Source organism: Onychostruthus taczanowskii, unplaced genomic scaffold, assembly GCF_017590055.1.
Source record: "Onychostruthus taczanowskii isolate IOZ18803 unplaced genomic scaffold, ASM1759005v1 scaffold5, whole genome shotgun sequence".
NCBI lineage: Eukaryota > Metazoa > Chordata > Aves > Passeriformes > Passeridae > Onychostruthus > Onychostruthus taczanowskii.
The window spans coordinates 4,583,686-4,608,310 of NW_024502568.1; the positions used below are offsets into that span (position 1 = coordinate 4,583,686).

Consider the following 24,625-nt stretch of genomic DNA (forward strand, 5'->3'; position numbering starts at 1 on the left):
CATAAAGTAACCTGGTAATCTCTAGAGCTTTTTCTTCCTATTTACTACCCTATCCTTGTCCTGCAGTGGAAGTCTTGCTGGAGTTTTAATTCTGGAATCAGAGTGATCTATGACTCTTAAAACTTAGGGACACATAGTATGGCTTCATGTGATAAATAGTATAGCTGAGCCTTCTGTCTAATTTGATGAACTATAAAATGGCATCTTGCTTTAGGCATCCTCATTGCTTTTACATCTTTGTCATGTTTAAGGTGGAGATGAAGCACCGAGAGAGCAAATGAAGCTGATGCTGGATTTGGCATGTTTGAGTGCCCCTGGTTTATTCTGACTGAATGTTCCCCTTCCCCTCTCCCTTGGCTGACAAAGTGGGCACTGCACAATGTGAGTCAGGCTTGCCAACACTTACATTTTGTATTCTGCTGTCTCTGCTTTCTGTGTGTCTGTTTTTGGATTGTTAACTTTGGTTGAACTGCTTCTGCACTTCAGTGAGCATTTATTTTCTTGCTACCTAGTCTAGATGTATATGAACCACCATGACATTGACACTGTTGAATCTAAATGTTGTTTTGGAAATGTGGAGCTGACCTGAATATTAAGGAAAGCTCCTGAGATAAAGCTGGAAGTGATTTGAAGAACAGCTTACATGTGGTGTACAGAGCTTAGCTGGTGAGCTAGCAATGGGCTGGTGCGCTATTATGCTGCTACTTAGGTTGTTAGTAGTCTCTACAGTCAGAATTTGTTAGAACTTCCATTTGTCAGAGTATGTAACTGAGAGTTTCTGAAAAAATAACTTCAAATAAATATTGCAGCATTTTCTTGCAATTTGGAAGACACTTTCTGCCGTAAACAAAATAGCTTTCTAACTTTTAACTATTACCCAGTTCCTGTTGCAAATGAAACAACCATATTGCAAACGTAATTTCTTCCATTTAGCAAACTCCTTCAGCATGAAATCAGTGTTTCAGAAACCCTTGCACAGATCTGACTCTGCAAATTTCTTGTCAGTGTACTAATTGTATAAGCAGCAAAGGTTAATGTCCTTCTGAGTCAATAAAGCCATTTACTCTGGGTCCAGATTTCAGATCTGAAAAAAGATCGGGGGAGAAAATGTTCTGGTGTAATAAACTTGTGATTAAATTATGAATTCAGTAAATTCTCTCTAGGCAAAATATTCAGGGAATTGTACTTATTGATCTACTTTGTAGACCAGTGTTTTTCTATTTTATTAAAACTCTAGTAATTTATATCGGAAGATGGGACAACGAGGTTTTGAAAATCTGTGGTATCAGAGCCAAGAATTATTCTGTAACTATTTTGCAGCTGGTAGAATTGTTCTTCTGTCAAACATCCAGGATTTTACTTTCTATGTAACAGTTGTAGCACTGTCACACTCCAGTACTTCAAGCTTAAAGAATGTTTTTTCTCTTTATAAGGGGTTTATACAAAGGAAATATGTAGTTCTTCATAGTTTGACTGACAGTAACTCTGGATTATTTTAATATCTGGCTGTAAGAAATTGTCTGTCTCCTGTCTGACATCTCAGCAAAGACTGCTTAATAAGCAAATCCACAGGCATGCAGACTACCTTGGATTTGGCATATAAATGTATGTTCCTTTTCCTGAAAGGCACATGTTGGTTGGAGATAGGTTGTAGAAGCAAATTAATCAGGACTGCAGTTATTAGACAGAATTCCTGTGCCACTTGTATTTGGTCAAATTCAACTGATGTCAAACAATAATTCTGCACTGCTACAGTGGGAGTTACATGAGACATTAAAGTGACATGAGATATTAAAGTGACGTTTTTCACAAAGAGAGTGTTGAAGATCCCTTCCTAAAATGGTTTTGAGAATACACTGCTGTTACAGTGGGAGTTACATGAGACACAGCACAGAGGATATGTCCCTAATGCGAAAAAATATGGCATTGGCATATGGTATCAGAACAGACAGAAAGAAATGTTTGCACTGTGTGTACATATGTGTGCATGTTCCATTAGAGCTCTAATTACATGTTTTACTGGGCATTCACACTAAGGGTACTAGGGTTCCCCCTCAGGAACGTGCATTTTATGGTACTTATAAATTATTTGTTTGCTGTTTCTAAAATAAGTGATTCTGCTACTTATCCAAGTGTTCTCTTCACTGCTCAAACAAAAGATTGTTGCTCTGTATCACAGCATTTTCATTTCTTCAGGTATGTCTAACTTTCTGCAGCATTTAGTTCCTTTTCCATTGCCACACAATCATCACTTCAGCAATTACTTTTGTTCTTCTTAGATGTTTATGCATATTACTCATCTATATTCAAGAAAATCTTCAAATGTCCTCACATATTTTCAAATCACTTGGGGATGTCTGTCTAGAAGCTGTCCTTCCTCCATTTCCCAAAAGAAGAATGCTGAGAAGATGACACTTAATTTAACATACAATGAATTCCCATATTTCTATCAACAAATAAAGGGCTTGTCATTTTTTTTATATCAACTTCCAGCATCTTCTCTAGGATCCATCTTGCTATACAAATGAATTTCAGCTGGATTGCTTTTAGTCTGAGCTCTCTGGAAGAAAGGGAGAGTTAAATCCTCTGATATTCTGTGCAGACTCTCCACATGCTGTCTAAGGCCCACTCCATGGAGTACTGGTCTGAGATTACTTTTTCTGATTTTCTTAGCTTTCTCTATCAAAATACAACTATACGATCAAATGCTCAGGAAAGAGATAAATAAAAAACTTTCCAATTTTATGGTGAATATTGACTATATTCCTGATAGCAATTCCTGATGGACTGATTTTTTTCACTGTGTTTCCTGATAGCAATCACTCTCCATAACATATTTCAGAGTTATGGGGTTTTTCGTTTTCATTGTATAGGCTGCAAATGTCATGACTAAAATATTGATTAGCATCTGAGTATTATCATACATATGCTATTTTAGAAAATACAATCCAGTTTCATCAAACAGATTAGCTAGGAACATTAGCCAACATCCAGTATTTGAGAGTTCATGTCTTCCTCCACAATTATTGTTTTTCCACAATTTGGACAGGAATAAAAGGTTCAGTCACATAGAAAAAAGCTTGAAATGCCTATGCCGAATCTATTTACTGCTTACGTTCACCATTATTTGCACCCACTTCATTGTGCTATATTTTTTGCTGTTGAGTGTTTGATTTGAAGATTTATCATGTAATTAATTATATGCAGTTAATTTGCCAAATTCCAGGAATCCTACAAAATTTATTCTTCTTTAGCATTTATTGTAGTTGATCAGACATTGCAGACAAATAAGCACCTGTTGCTTATCAGTCCACCAGGTTCTTAAATACAAATGCTTGACTTTGTGCAAACGATTAATGTTTCTGATTATCTGTGGCAGTGTTCTCATGTGTAAAGTTCAGAATGCTTGTGGAAACACTGAAGGTTTTAACACTAGTTCAACACTTTTAATTCTATCATGCCAACAATAATTTTCTCTGATTAAGGAGTAGATAGCATTTGCTTGATAAATGTAGTCATGGCTGTGCTGTGTCTGCTACAACACAAAAAAAACCCCTGAAACCAATCCAAAAATCCAAAATTATTTGGAAATTTTCCATCTGTGTTTTTTGAGAGATAGAAATACCAGTTGTCCAGCTTGTCTCTAGTCCAGCTTCTGAGACTGCAGAGCCAGTGGGACATAGTCATCTCTGATGGCCTTTCAGAGCAGCTAGTGAAAATCTTTTTCTTCCTCTGAATATTAAAGTGGCGTTTTTCACAAAGAGAGTGTTGAAGATCCCTTCCTAAAATGGTTTTGAGAATCAACTGAATTACACAATATGGCAGCTGTGAAGAAATGGTATTTTACACTGCTCTGGAAAGCATGGTTCTAAAATTGGATTCCAGGTCCAAAATTCCTAGTTACCTTTCTATTTTTATTCCAAAATCAGGCAAATTGTTTGTTATTTAGCTGACAAGGACATACCTGGGGTAAATCGCTTAACTGGAGAATTATTTTCACACAGAAGTGAAGTAAGAGATTGAGAAGGATTTGCAAAAACTATTATAATCTCACTCTGAAGGAAGTGTGAATCTCTGAAACCAGGAAAATATGGTCTATTAAATGAAACACCTCAGGAACCCATTACCCAGTAGCCTAAGTAACCCAAAGACAAGTCTAGTATAGTGTTTAAGGTTTTAAAGTCAAAAGTAATTTTTCTCATCCAATAGTGAAGTTTTGTGAGTAGTAGGGAAATGTCAGTCCACCTTTCCTCAGCTAAAATAACTTTATCAGCTTCGTCATTGATGTGGCTTTGCCATCATGTACTATTCCAGTATCTCAAAATATTCTGCACACATACAACTATTAAATGTCTAATAATGCAGGTGCTGCCATTGTAGATTAAGACAATATGATTATGCTTTGCCATACATTCATATCTTTAAGTTTTAGTCATAATGGTAGTTATATTTGATGACTTGGAATCTAATAACAGCAAGAAAGATAATTCCAACAATCTTAAAGGTAGCTCATTGACTGCTAAGAAACATTGACCAGCTTTATACAAGTTTAGTCAGCCAAGAATTGAACACAGTTAATTAATAGTGCATTGTCTTTTATTGTCTTCAGGCTTGAATAAATTATTAGAAAAAAAGGTAAGCTGAAATTTCCATTCTTTAAGGTGCTGGTTTTCTTATAGCTCCAGCCCAGTGAAGATTTAGGCTTAAATTTGAAGAAAATAAAAATATGTAAGTGGATTCTGAATAGGAAATCCAAAACTTGAATGTTTTCCTGTTCAAAGCTTCAGAGAGCTGAACTCACAAAAAAAAAAAGGCCACTGAGAGCATTTCAATAAATAGTCTCTGTCTTGGGAAATAGAGGGCCAGTGAAGCACCTTGGATTTCCTGTGTTTTTATGGCTAGATTGATGCAGGATTTTGTAGATGTTGTTGACCTAAAATATGTAGATATTGAGGAGAATGGGGAGTCAGCTCCCAATTCCATCAGCTTCCAATTTGTTCCTTTGATTTCTTTAAAAAATAATTGTAAGCAAATATTCTTATGCCACTCTGCATCTCTAAGATAGGAATAGTAAATTCCTTCCCTTTGAAAAAATATTTTGAGACATGTTAGTAAAAAGTGCTCTGTAAGAGCTTTGCATTATTATTGTAATTTTAGAGATAATGAGTGGCATCCTACGAAATAACTCAGTGTTACATGGAATACTAAATATTTTCTAACTTCTTGACTTTGAATTGCTGTTCAGTTTCTAAGCCTAGACTGATGCTTTGTTTGAAACCTCTTTGAAATAATTTCTACCTGTTTAAGCAATTTCGACTTTGCTGCAGACACAGCACAATAGTTGCATTATAGTGAGTATGACTGCTTGTCAAATGCAAACCCCAGACTTTCATCTCCTTACAACTTTGTGCTAATGCTGTTCAACTATCCATCAGTTAGATGACTTCCTGTCACACAAATAGCAGTTGACAAGTCTGCCTATCAGTTCTGTTTCTACAAATTTCCAAGTTTAAGAAACCAGGTTCAGTTTTAGGCATTATTTTAAGAGAATAAATAATTTAATGGAATCTAAAAAAAAAGATTTTTTGGGTGACAAAGTTTTATTTTCATTGCTTGAATAGCAGTTCACGAGTTCTCTGAATTCTTGACATAGTGTTGAGTGAAGCCCTCCTGAGCTATAACATCACATACCCTTGTGAACATCAGCAAGAGCAGACTTTTCCCATAAACCCATGAGAAACATTCAGAGATGTGCTGCACATAAGAGTCACTACTCCAGATTTTGGGTGTTTACTCCACCAAAATAATTATTAGACTTATTAGAATAATTAGAATATTAGAATAATTCTCATTGCAAAAATCTCTCTCTGCTCATTTCTCCTTAGGCTGGGGTGATTGCACTCAGTAAATGTGTGTGCAGTTCCTGTTGTACTACTGAGTCCAAAATTAAAACCTTGTATTGGTTCTGCAATACTCAGATGAATTGCACTGTGGGATAAATTTTCATGTATCCTCAAGCATTTTATAATTCTGAAGGGAAATATTCCATAACATGCTTTTGCTTGTTTTTAAATGATAGCTAAGTCTTAATCATATTTCAGTTTAACACCTTTGGAAAGTAGATGAAAGACAAGCTGAATGCTTAAGACTTAAACAGAGAAAAACAAGAGGTTATGACATAATTTTTCATTAAGAACATTTGCAATTAAATTTTGTGCACATGGATTTAATTATGAAATCCTTAGTGCGTGTAATGAACAAGCTTTAGTCACATTAAGGATGAACTGTACTAAAAAAAAAATAATCAAATCTCCATCTCTGTAAAAACCATTGTTATATTTAAAAGAAATGCAAAATAGTCAAAGGATTTATATCTGCTGTTAAAAGAAACAATAAAATGTTCATAATCACAGTTTTGTACATTAAAATGTGCATCAAAAGCAAAGAAGAATATTTAAATCTGTGGCAGTTTGATTGGCAAGTTTATATGCTGTTACTGCACTGGATTCATAATAGGTAACATTGTATTTTGATTATGCTTTTTTTTTTTTTTAATCCAAAGATGACTAAAATATTCCCTTCTGGGACTTAAGGGGAAGAAAGAATGAGATTTAACATCTGCAAATTGGTATGTAGTATCTAGTTGAAAAACAGAGGACATAGATCAAATGACTAAAATATTTAGTCATCTTTGGATTTAAAAAAGTCTTTCTTCCCCTTAAGTCCCTTCTGGGACTTAAGGGGAAGAAAGAATGAGATTTAACATCTGCAAATTGGTATGTAGTATCTAGTTGAAAAACAGAGGACATAGATCAAAAAGTTGTAATTATTATTTTATAAAGAACACTAATAGACCCCATAATAAAAATAAAATATTCCATTTTGGTTATATTTGAAGCAACATTGCTATCACTTTATTCTGCAAACTTTTTTTATAATGCAGCAAAAATACTCTCTGAAAACATAGCAAAATTCAACAGGAACTAAACTCTTTTAATGTCCTTGTTATTTATTCCTTTCAGGGGTAAAAATATTGGACATGACATAGATTTTTTGATCACCAATCCAGGACCAAGAGAAGATGATGAACTTCTGCATAAAATTGTTGACTTATGGAAAAAGCAGGTAGGAACTAAAGACCACTTGGCCAAAAGAGGCATGTTCTAACTCCACTGAATTAAGCTCTTGTTACAGCTGACTGCAGTATTTTGGAGCAGGATTTTGCTCTATTTGATTACTAACCATGATGATCTAGGTGCATCCTATAGCTCTGAATGCTAAAGTTAAAGGTTATATCAGAAGTGCACGCACATTCTGTAATATCTTACTCTGAGAATATGCAGCTAGTCAGAGGTGAGAAATCAAGATAGGCAGAATTTTGAGTGTCAGAGAAAATTGTTCTTTTACTTCAAAAAAACCTGTCTATTTGTTTAATTTCTCCTTGAGGTGGGAGTAGGTTTTCCCAGGGAAAGCTGCTCCAGGGAGATCCAGCTTTAAGTGTAGAAATACAGAAAAATTGACACAGTTTGTGTTTGCCTGTGTTTGGAAAATTGCATACAACTTCAAGGTCCCTTCCAACCCAAACTGCTAGATGATTGTGTCATTTCTTAGAGGAGTTGCTCATCTAAGGGATGGATTTTTGGTCAGTTCTTCAGTTTCCAGCTGCTTTAAAGTTGGAAGTGTCTCAGTTATAACAGGTGCACGTAGCTAAAATATTCCTGGGTCAGAAAAATATAGGATGTTGGGAAAAATAAACTTTTGTTTTTCTTCTACTTTTCTAGCCAGCTGAGATATTTTTCAACATTTAATACCAACACTATTCAAAGAAATAGACTACATTTCAGAAAGTAAAAGGCCAGCACCCTGAGATGAATCAAGTGCTTCACTGCTAAGTCAAGTCAGCTTTCAGTGCTGACAGGCTGCAGAGGATGCTTTTGAATTGATTCTTGAGCTGTGTACTTCAATTAATGTATAATGGGTTAACATGTGAAAGATGAAAAACATCCAACTACACAGAATCTTATGTGACTTAGATTGATAGCAGGTACTATTTAGACTATTCAAAAGCAATGAAGCCATGGCAATTAATGAGTGCTCAGGAAATGCTCTATTTTTATCAATCATTTTATTATTAATGTATAGTCTTTTAATGATTATTATATTCCCTTTACTATGAGAAAAGTTGCCTTTTTTCTTAGAATGGGTCTTTTTACCTTCTTACACACACTTGAATCTCTAGGAAACCAGGTATGGGTCCTCCCAAAATCATGTTTGTTATAATAGAACAGAAGGGAAAAATGACAACAGACCAATGCTAGAGACTGCCCCGAGTGCAGCCTTTCATTCTTTCTTTCCCACTTACATTACTGAGAAAAATGGCTGTGATCTGGGAGGTCTGACAAGTACTAAAAGTTTTTCAGTTCCTTTGAGCTGCTTTCATTAAAAGGTATTGAAAGAAAAGGAATTGAAAATGAATTGTTCTTACTGATTTCTTTTTAAGGGGACTATTTGGCAGAAAGGAGAGCTGTCAGAGTATGGCAGGTCAAGGGGGCCAAGGGTTTGATAAAAAGATTAGGATTCCTCTTGAAATCCCAGCATGTAGAACATGTCAGAAGCACAATGATCACAGAAACCAAACCCGAAGAAGCTGGGTATAGTTTAAAGCTGTGGACAATTATTTCCTGTGTACTGTTTGTCCTCCAGACTTTTCAAGGTTTATACTACTAGTTACACTACCTCTCTACTGTGGCATTTGTAATACACGCTTTTATTGGCACTACTGAAAAACAAGCTGCCAGCAAAATCAAAATGCAAAAAAGAAAGAGAGGATTTATATACCTCTTGCCTTTTTATTATCTTTGATTTCTAAGGGAGAGGGAAAGACAGGAAAAAACCCCAAATAAAGCACTTTTTTACTTTTTGCAGTAGTCTGCATCACAGCTTGCCACTTTTGTGTTGCTCCTCCTAAGCCCAAATTAATCTATGTACTTCACAGAGGTCGTGATGTTGACTTCCTTTTGGCAGCTCTGAGTGAAGGATTCCACAATGTTTAAGTTCTAAATTATAGACCGCAGTTTAAAGGGCCCTTTTCTTATCTCAAAAGTTTTGTGTTACAAGATCCTTCCATTGAAAGCTGCTGAAAATGAAGTGGCTAAATCAGCACCATCATGATCTTTGATGCAGCATCACCAGGGATAAACGGGCTGAGGAACAGAGAACAAGAAGTCTTCAAAGTACAGTGGCAAAATGGAAAAGCTGTGATGCAGTACCCAGGTTATGGTCTTAATGATTCCAAAAAGCCTCATAAAGAAAGTAAGAAATTACTTCTGTGAGTTAGAGCTTGAAAGTCTGTGGGCAAACAGGCTGAGCCATCTGTGCTGATGTAGCTTCGTTCACACACTGTGAGAAAAATGCTTTCATTTTTTGCTGAAAACCTGTATAGCTATATTTAGCACTGTTCCTGTTATATGCACCTACTTTCAACAATGGAAGAGATACTGTTACTACAGGCACTCCTGCAATCTTCAGTTTTCCCCTTTATATTCATGTAAATATAATGTTGTTTTTCTTTAGGCTTTAGGAAAACGAGTGATGGAGATGCCTGCCTTTGCTTACCTATTTTAATATATTACTGGTCTGGTTTAAAATCTAGTATTCTCCCTTGATGAGGTGATCAGGAAGGGGAAGGTTTGATGTCCCATTAAAGAGGATGGTGAGAGCTAGTAATATTTCTTCTTTTGCTGGAAACAGATTTTTGGAAACAGGGTTCACAGGAAAGCCACACATGCATTATTAAGTGATAGCTGGATTTTGCCAGCAACAAAACCTGTTTCTAAGACTAGACACAGAAATTTTTAAGAAGACAGAGGAAAGAACCTTTTGTTTCAGATGAAAGAGTGCATAAGGATACTGAGCTCCTTTGGGAACACATACTGTCTCACCTTTCTTCACAATTCATTATGAATTTTTTTGATTTATTCTGACTTAGACGAGGAAATTCCTACCTAAAATAGATTATTGCAAGGTGATTAGAGCCCTGAACATGAGAGATCTTGGCTTAAATTTCTTTAGAGAGAGTACAGGGCTGATTCTGATTATCCTGCTTGTGAGCTTATTGTATAAAGTAAGCAGAAGTGTCAATTTTCTGCTGTGTTCTAAGTGAAGATCTGGTATTTCTTAAGACATGTGATCTTTCTGGGGTGTATTGCATAGTTGTGTGTGGGTGAGTAGGTACATGTAACTCCCTGTCTGTCTCTTTATCTTGCTCAGTAGTGCAAATGCCCATGGCATAGAGAGGTAAACACCTTCATTGGTGGATTCCAGTGCTGAGCTGTCCATTGCTGTCAAAGTCAGGCTGCTCCAACCATGCCCAGAAACAGATCCTTCCAACACACAGGGAACTTCAAGATGAAAAAGGGACCAAGGAAGCTGCATGATTACGCAGTAGCTGCTGAGTTTTGCATTGCTGATCAAACCTTTGATGCCATTTTCTAGTGACTTCTTATCCTAAAAGGCCTGACTTCTCCCAGGCATCAGTTCCTTTAGCTCTTCTACTTTATAGAATTCCATCTGTCTCATCTACGGTGAGATTTTTCCAAATTAACATTCTACATCCTATTTTGGATTAGGTATAGGAATTTCACTGAAAAGAAAAAAAAATCCAGTTTCACTTTATTAAACTATCTCAGAAGGAAATTGAGAGCAACAGCATATACATTTCAGAAGAACATATTGGATTACATTTTCAGATGATATGAAATGATCCTACTTAGCTTTAGCAGAATTAATCCAGCTAGCAACAATTATGAATGATAGCATGTAGCACTAAATATAGAATAGTATTCCATTTAATTAAAAATGACTGAGAATGTTAGTGACCATATTTGATTGATTTTTCAGTGATTGATTTAATATTTTTCTAAAAAGTCTTACTTTTTTTCAATTTGAACACGGATTTACTCCAATATCAATCCTATTGATGTGCCAGAACTCAGCATATTTAAGTAAAAGTGTGCAGTCATTCTAAAAATGGAAAATTGTTGAGAGTCTTCACATAACTGTTCTAAAAAATACATTTAGTTTTGATGGTGTTGTAAATTTGAGAAATTAAAATGCCCACACTTTAAAACTTGATTGTGTAAACAAGACCTACAGCACTTTATGGTGTACAGATCAATTTGAAATGTGTAAAGAACTGCAGATTCCCTGGCTCAGAGTAATGAGGAGGACGCAGATCTGCAGCTAGCAGTGGCCACAACTTCACACAATCTTCATAGCTGACTGCCCCTTCAGGCAATGCTTTTTCCAAATGTATCCAAGTGCCATTTCAACTTTACTTTATGGGGTGGTGGTCATGTCCACTGTCTAATTATACTAGATTAATTGGAAACACTATCCCAATGCGTATGACCTAGGCTTTGGCTCCTATTAATGGTGATACCCTGACTTCTGTTATATACTGTATAGTGTCCCAAATCTCCAAGAGCAAAAAGAAAAATGAAGCAAAAAATGAGAAAACTGCTGAGAAAAATGAGAAAACTGCTGAGTAGCTTACAGATTTTTATAGAAAATGGGAAGAATATTGGTGCTTAATCAAAGCATGAATTCATCAATTAATGGTCAATGATTTAATGATATTAAAATTATTTTTATTAGCATTATAAGCAACAAAATTAACTTGAAAGGAGGATAGTTTCATTTTAAAAAACCCAGGAAAATAAGCAGCTATGCATTAACACTCAACAGCTGTTTTGAGTCTATATTTGGAAAGAGCAAGCATCAGTGCCTTGTGACATTGGGGTAAAATTAAGAAAAAATTGCTGTTTTAAAGATAGATGTTACAGAGCACCTGCTAAATTTAAGCATTTTCAAATCAGCAGACTTGGAAACTAGTCATCCAAGGGAAGAAGCTACATAAGGCATTTTCTTATATCAGTTTATAATAAATCTTCATAACCAGGAAAAATTCCAAATAAGTGAAAGAATGCCAATTCAAATAAAATAGTTATCATTAAAAAGGCTGGCTCATTGACCCATGAAAAGCCTATAACTGATTTCCAGTAGAATAATGGGATTGTTAATTTGGAGCTATCATCAACAAAGAAGCTGGAGGCTAAAAATGTAATAATATATATCAGTGTCTCTTCATGGAAATCATATCTTGTTAAGTGTTTTTGATTTGCCTTTTTTTTTTTTTTTGTGGGGGGGCAGAATTATAGCTCTGAGTGTTAAAAGTAATTTTATTACTGTAAAGTATTCTCTAAGACATTTAAGATATTGTCATCAAAATTACCACACCTGTGCTAAATAAAAGAAATAATAAAAAAAATCTTTTTAAATACCGAGATATTCTTCAAAAAATCAGTTCATTGTTACCTGGGACATTAAGAGTCTTGTCTGGAGACCTTTCATCCTGGTTTTGGCCCAGATCAGAGGGAAGGAGTGTGGCCAGACCCTAATGTTATTCAATACCGCTTTCCATCATCTCCAGAGATGGAAGAAAGGGACTTTCTCGCTTCCTAGAAGAAGGATTTTCCTTCCAGTGGGAGAAAGTGTGGTGGTTGAAATGGTCTGGTATTTTACATGTAAATCGTTTCTTTGTCTTATACCTTTTGTTATTAACAGTGCTGCTGTTACTGTTTGTTCTTACCTCATAGCTGTTTCCAGGAAATTGTTCTTATCTCAGCCCATGATCTTTGCTTTTTGTGTTTTCAGCTGGGGCAGAGGAGGGGGAAGCAAGAGGAGTGGTTTTAATCGGGCTACTAAACGGAAGAATACCATTCCTAAACTACAACACCATTGTAGTTAACAACTGACAGCCATCAAATAAAACCACTTATAGGCACTCTCAGTTCAACACCACAATTTTAAAAAGCCCGTAGTCCAGAGGAAGGAGGATATATAAACATTTGAGTGATTTCAAAGCAGAAAGAAAAAAGTGATTCAAGGACCTAAAGAAATGGGCATTCCCTCTGAGCAAAAGACATGGGCAGGGATCTTCCATCTCTCTGGAGACTCCAGATCTTGTCACAAGGAAATCTCATGCAACAGATCCAGTCCAAATGGAATCTTCCACTTTGGAATCCATGAGCAAGACTGTGCACTGGACTAATAATCTTTATCTAGATGTCTGCCACATGGGAACATGTCAATCCTTACCCAGAAATTTCTGTTGACATTAACTAGAAAAAGGCTTGGGAAAAAATGAGGGAGGGGAAGAATTGCAAATTCTGTTTCTTTAGTACAGGGCAGGACCTCGCTACTGTCAGATATCTAGCAGTGCAGATTTCCCTCAAATATTTTTTCAAAGGCTGAAGCTGTTTCATGTCTCTTCTTAGCCCAGATTTGCTCTGGCACTGGCATTTGTTCCTTGTTTACTGAAATTACATTTCACATGAATTTTTAAGACAGCTGTCTAGAAACTCTGGAATGACAGTAAAACCAGTTCAGCAATTCAATGTGAACAATATCTTCTCTTCAGGGCTTACTCCTTTATTGTGATATCATTGAATCAACATTTGTAAAGGACCAGCTGCCAAGCAGAAAAGTTGATGCCATGGATCATTTTCAGAAGTGTTTTGCAATTTTGAAATTATATCAGCCGGGAGTAGACAGCAGCACTTGCAACACATCAAAAAAATTGGAAATGGCAGAAGTCAAAGACTGGAAGGCAATCCGTGTGGATCTGGTCATAACCCCCTTTGAGCAATATTCCTATGCTCTGTTAGGCTGGACAGGCTCCAGGGTAAGTAACCACAGCAGTGTATGTTTTCTCAGCATTGCAAACACATTTTTGTTGTTGCAGGACTATTCAGAGTTCATGGATTAAAAAAAAAATATTCCTGATGTCCACACATCACATTTCATGCTGTCATCCACCCCTGATCGTGGGTTGGAGCTGATGAATTCATCACTAACTTTTCTGGATGTCTCTCTAGGAGAGTTAAATTCTATTTTCCTTGAAGCTTAGTGTTTAGGTTTATAAACTAGAGAACTAGGTTTTTGGTCAGTTGTGTTGTCTTTTTAAATCATGATACTGTTAACAAGCAATTTCAATGGTTACAGAGTAGAAAGATGATTTGGAAAGTGTCACATAATTTTACAGTAAATTAAACATTTGAGGAAGAGATATTCTGAATTGGAACTTAATTTGTTTTGTAGGAAATTGAAAACCATTTAACATCTTTCTTTTTGGATTAGATCAGATGTTTTGTTTCAGTTGCATTTTAATTGACTCTTGTAAAAAACTGGAAAAAATTAAAATTAGACATTAGTTTTGAACTAGAATAAAATACATTTTGACTTATGTTTTAATAAGAAAACTTGAAATGATGGCTACTTTCACGATAGACACTAGTTAGCTGGCATAATATAAAATAGTGCACTGTTTTAAAAACAAAAAATTCTACCTAATGCAAACTCAAAAGATTAATCTCTCTCCAGACAGAATTATTTTTTAATCTGTTCTACATGCTTGCCTTCTGATGTTCATTTTTAAGGGAGTGTTTATATGGTACAGTGGAGAGCTTCTGAGCTTGCTCTGAATTATCTTTTTGATGTGCTGGAAGCAGTACTGGTACCTTGCCACCCTGTTCTACTCAGGTTAATTGAAAACAGGATGGTTTAGACGAGGAAAAATGTTGAAATTGATGTGTTCTCATGCTGAGCTTGAGTTACTTCAGTCACTTTTTTGAGATAAAAAAATGTATTTGTTTGGGCTTTGGATTAAGTTCTGCAGACTTTGGGATCCTTTCTTATCCTGGAAGTGTTTGGCGACTTAAAAGCCCTTCTCTCAACTCTGTAGATAGGAGTCTACACTAAAAACACACAGTGTGAGGCCCTTTGGATGAATATTCAATGACTTCATGACTTTTTCTCTGCCTCACTGAGCTCCTACTCCCTGTTGGGCTAATTCACCTACAGACTGTGGGAGCCCATCACAGGTTTACTTTCTTATACAGAGCCCAGCTACTGTCACAGTAACTGACTGCAGTGATGGATAGATGCAAATGTTTGGCTTACTTATCCAAACTTTTCCCTTCAGATGATTGATTTTATCAGACTGTATTCCTTTAACAGAGGTAATTTTTAGTCCCTAGTTTATTATTTGGTTTGGTGTTAGAAGGTGCAAAGAATAAGAATTTTGGTTTGTGCATGTGTTTCATATTTTCTCTATCTTTGACAGCAATTTGGACGTGATTTGCGGAGGTATGCTGCACACGAAAGGAAGATGATACTGGATAACCATGCACTATATGACAGGAGAAAGGTACTGTTTATTCTCAGAAATAAAGCTAATGTGTTGTTATTTTCGAGTGTGCATTTCCAGTTACTTTTTTATATTCAAGTATATAGAATATCTTAGCTTGATTATCCATTTGGTGGTAAAACAGTTCCACCTTCACATGATTTAGTTTCACTGGAACAGCCTGATTAAATCGGAACAAGTAAGTCTGGAAATCCTTTTTTTTTTTTTTTTTTTGGCAATTGTGAAGTAATTCCTGAAATGTAACAAGAAACATGAATTAGATATTTGTGTTTGATAGGAACTGTGCAGCCTTCATAGAAGTGAGAACAAACCATCTGCGAGTATTTGAAAAATGTACTTCACTGCCCCACTGTCTCAGAAGGAGAGATCATTTCTGTGTCCCCCACACACTTTCAACTCCTGTTGGTCTGACATTGCAAAGGAAGAGGGGACACTGAGTGTTACAGGCTCATTTGGAAGGCTTGAGGAAGTTTATGCAGGGTATGACACTAAGTAGGATTATGGATCATCCTGCTTTTAAAGCCCTGCATTCAGAAGTCTGGGTGGAGTTCACTTTAGTCAGGCTTGGCAGCCTGGGGAGTAATTGGTATAATTTCTGGTATATAGGCTCTTGGCTGCAGTTATACTGATCTCTGCATTTATCTGGCTTAATGTCTGTATTTGCATTAGGCCATTTAAATAATAAGCAAAAATCTATACTGAAGATGCTTATTGATGTCAATATAGGGAAAGGCAAAGTACCACGTGAAGATTTTACATTAATCTTTCCTATATATTCTTTGTAGATTGGAGACTGCTTTCAGCCTTCCTGCTTACATGCAGTATTGTCTCATTGCTTCTTTCTGAGATGCAGGAGTGATCTAAGCCATCACTCCATTTTAGCTGTCTCCATATGTGCTCATCAGGTCCAGATGCTGCTATAGCATCCTCAGTTCACATGGAAACCTGGGGAAATTATCAGGCTAATTATCCATTTAGTCAGATATCCTGTCGCCAGCAATTGTCAATACTAGATGCTTCAGAAGAAAACATAAAATCAGTACTAGATAAATATGCTATCATGTGTCTAAAGAGGATGTTTCTTCACAAACTCAGGGATGATGTCAGTGTATTCCTGCCTGTTTTTTATATTTTGAAAGTATTGAAAATATAAACTCTTCTTCTCAACATAACATGGTTGGTGTTATTATCTGCACATTAATATGTGCTCCATTCAATAGCTTTTTGGGTGTAACAGAAAATGGCACTAGGGAAAACCAAACAATTCTAAGAATCCCAGTGTTATTTTTTGTATGCAGCAAAATTTGCCTGCTTAGTGTATGGGTATGTATCATTATATCTGCTGCTTTTACTCAGAGCCCTGAAGCTTTCAGGGATGCAAAATGGACACTGTTCTTTCATCAATAACATCAGTCAATATTACTTTTTCTTGATTACGTTTAGGCTTTATAACTGATATACCATTAAAATCTTTTGGGACGGGGACGGGGGGGGGATTGAGTTTCCATGTGTTTTTGACTTAGCCATAGATTAGCCATGATGATTCACAGATAAATGATTAGTTTATCTTCACAGTATCCTCTGGGAAGAAAGATGTTCTTGTCATCCCAAATTTTCAAGTAAAGAGCAGAGGCAGAGAAAGGTTTAAGGTCTTAAACATCCATTGATTTCAAGGGCCCTGCATTTGCAGTGTCCGGCCTTAAGTTTTTCCTGTTGAGTATCTGCCTTGGAAATTTGAAAAATCTGAAGAAATGTGTATACCATGTTGTGGTTCCCCAAACTATCAACTGTAACTGTAATTTAGTCTCCAGACCGTCTACATGTCTGAGTCTCAATTTACATTTCCTCAGTTCCTCAGCTGGACTCCCCAAAACTGAAGAAATGGACCTAAAGCGAGGTCTGAGAAGAAAAACTCAGAAAATTTTCCTTATTCCTTATTATAAGGCAGGAGTTCTTCACAAAGGCAAAAAAGAAAAACCAGCAAACCAAAAACCATACTGAATGAAACCCAAAACACCCAGACCAAATCTTTCTACTGCCTTGACCACAAGGTCCTTAATCTATGATTTCCATATATCAATTGAGGCACATGGTTGGGTGAGCTGTGCCTTTCAGGAAGGGTCTTGGCTTTCAAATCTGTCATCATCCTCCTTGCTCCCCAATATCTAGGTCTGCCATTTCTCGTTTAATTGCAAACACAGCTAGTTTGCTTCCAAATTCTGTTTTTTTGCTGTAAACCACAGATGCACTGCAGATTTCAAACACAAGGAGTTGTGTTAATATGTTGACACAGCAGAATACTGTTCTTGTTTCTGCTGCAGTCTCAGAAAGAGCTAAATTGCATTAGCTGACTTTTTCCACACAGAAGGAAACTTCCAAGGCAGATATGCAATATGAAAAATTTCAGACCAGGCAGCACTGAATTTATAATCTGCTTAACACAGGCTCTTTTTTCAAATAATGTTATTCTAACAAGAAGCAGAGAGATGACTCTCTGGCAAGTATATGAATATTTATAATCGAATGTGTTAAATTCAAATATATTTTGAAATGACTTTTAACTTTACAATTTTGTACTAAGATACTCCCACAAATGAGTTTGAACAAAAACCTTCCATACTGCCACCCAGTGTGTAATATGATCAGAAATGTGCAGAATGTAGCAATGGTGTCTGTCTGTGAAATTTGATGGCCTATAGTGGAAGAGGAGAAGTTTGCAGTAAATTGTGTGGCTGCCAAGGTTGATTAATTTTTAGGGTCATCAGAGTAGTATGCTTAAAATAAGTGATAAAAATAATCTGTAATTTTGCACAAGGGAACATATGCCCAAATTTTAAAATGTTTAGGGTTGGTTTGTTGGTTATTTTTTACATTAAACCATGAAGAGCAGAAACTTTATTCCAATCCTTGGGCTTTTCATTTAAAATGGTTTGACTCATAAGGAACAATAAAAACATGGGTATTTTATCTATACTGTCTCATAAAATTAGATTGGAACATGAACATTTGTATTTCATAAGTATATTTCTCTTTGTGAGAGGAAGTCTTCCTTTCTTAAAGCTAAAAACATAGGAAGTAGATATCCCTTGTGCAAGCTGCTCAAGATCCCTCAACACAACCTTAATTAAGGTTAATTAGGCACCATATGTGAAAGCTGAAACACATATTTTCCATATTTCTCTCCTGGTCTGCTGAAGAGAGGTCATCTTATATCACTGGCTCTGTCCAGGCAGACAAACTTTCATGCACAACTCTAACAATCGCTGGGGTATTGACAGGTAGAATTTGGGAGCTGGACCGAATCCTTTTTGCTTCATTCTTTTTCTTTTATTAGTTTGTGTGTACAGAAAATAATATAGGAAGATCAGGAAGAGTCAAACTATTCCTTGATCCTGTGGAAGACCAAGTCCTTTCCTTAAAACACACTTGCCTGTCATAATTTGAAATTTTTCAAGTCATTATAAGAAGTTAATAAACCATGCTATAGCAAATATTATTTGCTCTTATTTAATTTCTATTTGGTGGAATGTAACTGTACTTGTAAGAAATGTCATTCATTACAAAAGAAGACAATTTCCTGATTTGCTCTACATTTCAATATATAATTCAGTATACTTTATTCTTCTATATAAATATTTATCAGCTGTTTGGCACAGATGCTTGAACTGTGGCTCACTGCTTGAAACGTGATACATGTCACAGAATCCCAGATTCCAGCTTTCAAAGGGCTGCAGCAGGAGAGAGTCCTGCTTACTTTAATGTATTTCCAAAGGGATTCTGCCAGGAATTGGGAGCATTAACACAGCAGTTAGGAATCAATTACATAGCTTTGCAAATGGGAACAAAAGGAAGAGAAATTTTCTCCAGGGACTTGTTACAAAGTTACACTGTGAAATTATTCCTTAGCCTTGATTTATTTTTTTTTCTTTCTAGTGTGAATCTTTTTCATATATTTGTTGGTTTTGGAAGACAGTGTGCAATTATGAAACTAATGATTTTTTCAGTTCTGTAATAAGAAGGCCATTTCTGTAGATCTTCCTTTCATAGGAAAATTGTGACAAAAAAATTGAAAATTTGCTACCAATTATCTGTCAGTCTCTTTTACATGAAAAGATGAGTGTATGTCCAAATCTGTGTGTCTGTGGAACTGTGTACTAAAGGTATGGAAATTAGCACTTGTATGTTCCAACCTGAGGTATGTAGTTCCTGTGATTTACACCAGCTGGAGGTCAAACCTAACTGATCCCCACTCTTACAGAGTAGAGTTCACTGATGAGTCACGAGGAAGAAAGAGAAGTTGTACATTCTCCATGTCTTATGATATTACTGCTGCTACAAATGGCATGACATTTTTATGAATGGGCAAATAAAATTCTCACTGTAACACTTCCCCTATTCATGAATGAACAATATGCTCTCTATGAAAAATAGAAATGGTTTTGCAAAAAAAAACCCCAACCAAACCATTTCTCCGTGTGAAGCATAAGTCAGGTCAGCTGAACAGTAGGCTCTTCCTTGGAAAAATTAAGGTCCTTAGTCTGTAAACCAGGACATCAACAGTTGTTTTGACACTCCTCTGTGTTGACTAGGAAGCAATTATCCCTTAACCCACAACAAAAAGTTTTTGGGTACAGTGTGCATTGTCTCTGGACTAGTGATGTGCATACTAGGGCATTGTTGGTAAGTTTTGACAACATCTTGACAGCTTTTTACCTGGGAAATAGACATCTAGTGGATCTAACTAAAGGTCATTTAGCCTTCCTTGGTCTAAACCTAGTTCCCATGATGGAAACGTGCAGTAATGGTAAGTAGTTAACCACTAAAGAAAAAGGTATTTCACTTTAATGAAGAATTTTGATCACCCAGTGTTTTGTCTTTAAAACTAGAAGAGAGAACAAAGGTTTAATGGAGAATTTTGATTATTCAAAATTTGCTTGGTTTCTTAGAGGGAAAGTAAAAATGTTGGCACTTTCTACTAAAGGAATTTCTTTCTGCATCTTGGCTTTGGAAACAATCCATGGATCATACTGTTCCAAACCTCCAAAGCTCAGACAGCTCTTGGGGTTGCAAGCTCTGAGGCATTTGCTCGGCTGGCTGCTCCAGGCCCATGGAGCCAATGAGCTCTGGGGACTCTGGCTCTGAAGTACTTAAAATGACTTACTTGAACTCAGGCTCCCAGTAGCCTGTCAGGCAGGATTTTGAGAAGATGTGCAAGCTGGCAGGAGCTCAAATAGGCTTAGCTTTTTTTTTTAAAGTGCCTGGTAAACTAGATTCTATTGGATTGTACTTTTTTTTCAGGGCAATATTTTGATAATTGCATAATTTTTATGGAACACCCAGGATAAGTGAGTAGGAAAATTCCAACAAAGTAAAATTCATTAGTGTTTTGCTGATTAGATCTGTTCAAAAGGCAATGTGATATTATTTTTTTGTGACTATGCCTGTGTTAGGTAAAAATACTCTTCCCTAGAACTCTCTCTTCTCTGGGAATCCTGGGAAGTTGCATTCTAGTGATTCTCAGCCAGCCAAATCCATTTAGCATCTTTTTCAGTGCAGGTTGCTGTGAGGACATCCCAAACTTAACTACAGGAAATGCTTCTGAAAGATCTGCTGTTCTGTGCAAAACCCAGCCCTGCCACTTACATTGTGGATGAATATGACCTTTTCAAATGCAGGATTTATCTACCTTTTTCACTATTGCTTCCTAGTTAAATTTCCTTAATTAATTTAAAATTAGCACAATTTCCAAATACTTCAGAATCCATAAGAAAATAAACATATTTTTGTTTGTTTTTACATTTTGGTAACTATTTGGAAACTATTCCTTGGAATTAAAGTAAAGAATGAGGTTTAAAACTCCCTCTCTGTATGTCACACAGGTTCAGCTGCAGTGAGGTTCCCTATTACTCTTTCCTTTCATCCAGAATATATTTATTTTTCTTTATGCTGTTTGCTGTTCAGCAGCTACTCAGAACCAGCTCTGCATAAAACATGAACTAAATTCAACTGTTCCATGCTAGAAATTCTGAGTGATATATTTCCTCAAATTGCTATCCTTTGGGCATGGAAGGGAGCATGGGAGAGTTGAGCTGAATGAGCAGTGGGATGGGGCTGGATGCCTTGGACTGCTGCAGGTACTTTTCTCTAATCCTGTTTCATGTCAGGAGATTTCTAAGGATGGCATGTGGAACAGTTTCATGGCTGGATTGTGGCCATGTAGAAAGTGTCTCTCTCCTGCATTTGATACACCATTCACCAGTGGTGGAAATTCTCAAACCAAGTGTGAGATCAGAGGATTGAATTTGTCTTTGGAGGATTGAATTTGTCTTGTAAATTCTGATTTATAACTTGTATAAACCCATATATTTTCACAATATTCCAGAAAATCCATTTCAAGTCCAATTATTACTTTGTGCTGTTCATGGCAGCAAAAAGAAGTGATGTAAATAATTAGCATTGCTTATTTTTGGGAAAGAATAGATGGAGTTTTTGGGATATAATAGGTTAATTGAATTATTTGCATATGAATGTTCTTGCACTGACATTGTAGGTTGATTTTTTTTGTAAGAGAAGGATCATGAGCTCAGTGTTATTTTGAAGAGTCATTGAGGCAGAAAGCAGTTATTAATTTTATGTTCTATGTAAATTTAAGATGGGAAATAGGTCCCTTAATGTTTTCTATTAGAGAAATACTGGAAAAAATATGACACTATTCAGATGACTGATTGATGATTGATGACAATTTTGCATTTTAAAAACCTTGTATGAATTTGAATGGCATGAAATGTTATTTGGTTGTTGAATAACAAGAGAGGTGGTTTATATAACTGTTCTGCATAACAAACTCACAAGATGCTCTGAAGACTTCATAATGGGACCCAGCTTTTCAAGCCATTAAGTGCTGTACAGTTACACTGAGTATAGTAAGATTTTGTGATCCCAGATTTTTTAAGATAAAGTTTACTTTTTCTTGGACAGCCATAATAAGCATGAAAGGGGAAATTTATCCTGGGATTTCTTTCACACTGTGAAGCTCACATGCCCTCAGTTGTCACCATCAGTATTGCAGTGTCCTTTACCATTTGCCTGCAGAGTGAATTCCTATCTACAAAAATCCTCACTGACTCTTCAGGCAGGGCTTGTCCTGCCTCCCTTAGCACATATCTCTAAAGCCAAATGAAGGTGTGATTACAGCCCCAGTAAATGGCTATTTTATGGCACCAGTGCTCTGGTGAGCTGGCTTCAGGGGGTCTGAGTTCTGCTACTGCCCATGTTCTGCCCAAGTAGCTGCTTCACAGACAAGCTCTGTGTTTGCAGCAGGCAGCCCTTCCAGCCATGCCTGGCAACATCCTTGAGCCTCTGGCCTCCCTCATAATATTTCAATTTTTCTCTGGCTGAGTCTGCATCTGTGTTGTGCCTTTATTGAAACATGGCTTACCTGACAGTGACCATGCTGGTGCAAAAAGTCATTTTCATATGTTCCTGTGGTGCCTTGGCTCAGAGGACAGAAACTGCTCTGAGGAAGCCAGACTGATTGCAGGTGGTTGGGCGGTTACCTGCACTGCCAGAACTTTGTAAATATGTCTCCTAATAAAAAGCCAGCTTTGTTTTTCAAGCAGGTATTTTTCCTTTCACTGCCCAACACATTACTTCTCAAAAACTTTTGCCATTAGGAAGAGCTGTCTATGATTTTCTAACCTCATTTTATTACATGAAGTTGTGTCATAGTCACAGAACTTAATTGTGTGCTCAGAAGTTACAGTCTGTAAGTCAGTTTATTTGGTGTCATCTGAGAAAATCTACTCCACACTACCTTTCATTGAAAAAGATGCTTGCAGAAGTTTACTTGCACAGTTGAAGAGACATTTTTTATGATTCTGTAAAAACTGGAAGCTATGGTCTTATTTTGGCAGATGCTGCTCTAAAATTATAAAGTTATAATGGTGATATAATCAGCCTTAAGAACATCTTGATGAATTAAACATGCTGCAGCTGCACAGTTTGCTTTAGACATCTGCAACAATGACTGGATTAAAGCTACAGTAAACATAAAGATCCAAAATTTATAATATTGATTTCCACTGTGCTCTCTACAACTACCTAAAAGGAAGTTGTAGCCATGGGGAGCTTGGCCTCTTCTCCCAGGCAACAGTGACAGGGCAAGAGGACACAGTCTCAAGCTGCATCAGAGGAGGTTTAGATTGAACATCAGGAAGAATTTCGTCACAGAAATTCTGATTGGACAGTGGAATGAGCTGCACAGGGAAGTCACCATCCCTGGAGGTGTTTAAGGAAAGACTGGATGTGGCACTCAGTGCCATGGTCTGGTTGACAAGCTGGTGTTGGGTCACAGATTAGACTTGATGGTCTCAGGGGTCTTTTCCAACGTAATCAATTCCGTGATTCTAAGATTACTACTACAATTAAACACTGAGTGATTGTAAAGAGATGCACATACTTTCACTTATGTTTCAATTCTTCTCACTCAGGAAAGTGGAAATTGCATATGTGATTTGGGTGATTTTTTTCTTTTTGCACCTGGTCTATTTTTTAAAGTGAAAATAATCTACTTTTCTTACCTCCTGGTAAGTTAAAAAATGATTATGCATTTTCTTATGTGCTTAAGTGTTCTTCTCCTTAGTGTTCTCTTAGCATTCTAAATGTTTCTCATTCAGCATATGATTGGTCATTTTTACAAAGTTTGCATGTAATTCATGTATATATTTAGCTAAAACTAATCTCTTTGCAATACCAAGCTGTACATCTAACACAAAGATAAAAGTACCTAATTGTCATTTCCTATGCTCAGTGTGTTTTTTGAGCAGTTCAGTTAAACCTGTATTGCTAATGAAAAGACATCTCTCAAAATGCATAAGTAGGTACAAATCCTGAATATTTTGACTATACCTTTTTACTCATTTTAATTTCTAGGGCAGTAGAGAATCAATAATTTTCAATTGTGTTAATTCAATTATTCAATCAGTATGTTGGGGTAGGTTATCAAATGGGGGGTAGGTTACTGAGTCTCATATTCTCTGTCAAAAGAAAAAAGTAATTAATTTGAGAAGAAGCTAGGTAGAGAGGAAGCTGGAAAAGGAAGCAGCTGAGGACCAGAGAGGAAAATGGCATAGGAAGTGGGAGTCAGAAGGGGATGGTGGATGTACAAATTTGATAAGTACATGCAGAGTGGCTGGAAAAAGCAATGGGGAATGGAAAGGGTAGATTTAATTAGCAGTTCCATTGTGGGAAGGAATCTAGGCTGGTTGAAGAGACAACTGTAAAGGACGACAAAAATAGAGTGACAGGGAAGAGATGTAAGTGGAAGTTTGATGGACTGAAAAATAAATTAAATTCATC

The 24,625-nt window shown here is 36.4% G+C and overlaps 1 protein-coding gene across 1 annotated transcript in view; it reads left to right on the forward strand.

The window, feature by feature from the left end:
• The window catches only part of DNTT (DNA nucleotidylexotransferase), a 78,095-nt gene that overhangs the window by 44,102 nt on the left and 9,368 nt on the right, over window positions 1–24,625 (forward strand). The window contains exons 8-10 of the mRNA XM_041415786.1: window positions 7,023–7,125; window positions 13,481–13,744; window positions 15,185–15,268. Of these exons, the coding sequence (XP_041271720.1) occupies window positions 7,023–7,125; window positions 13,481–13,744; window positions 15,185–15,268 (451 nt within the window). The remainder of the gene's footprint in view (window positions 1–7,022; window positions 7,126–13,480; window positions 13,745–15,184; window positions 15,269–24,625) is intronic.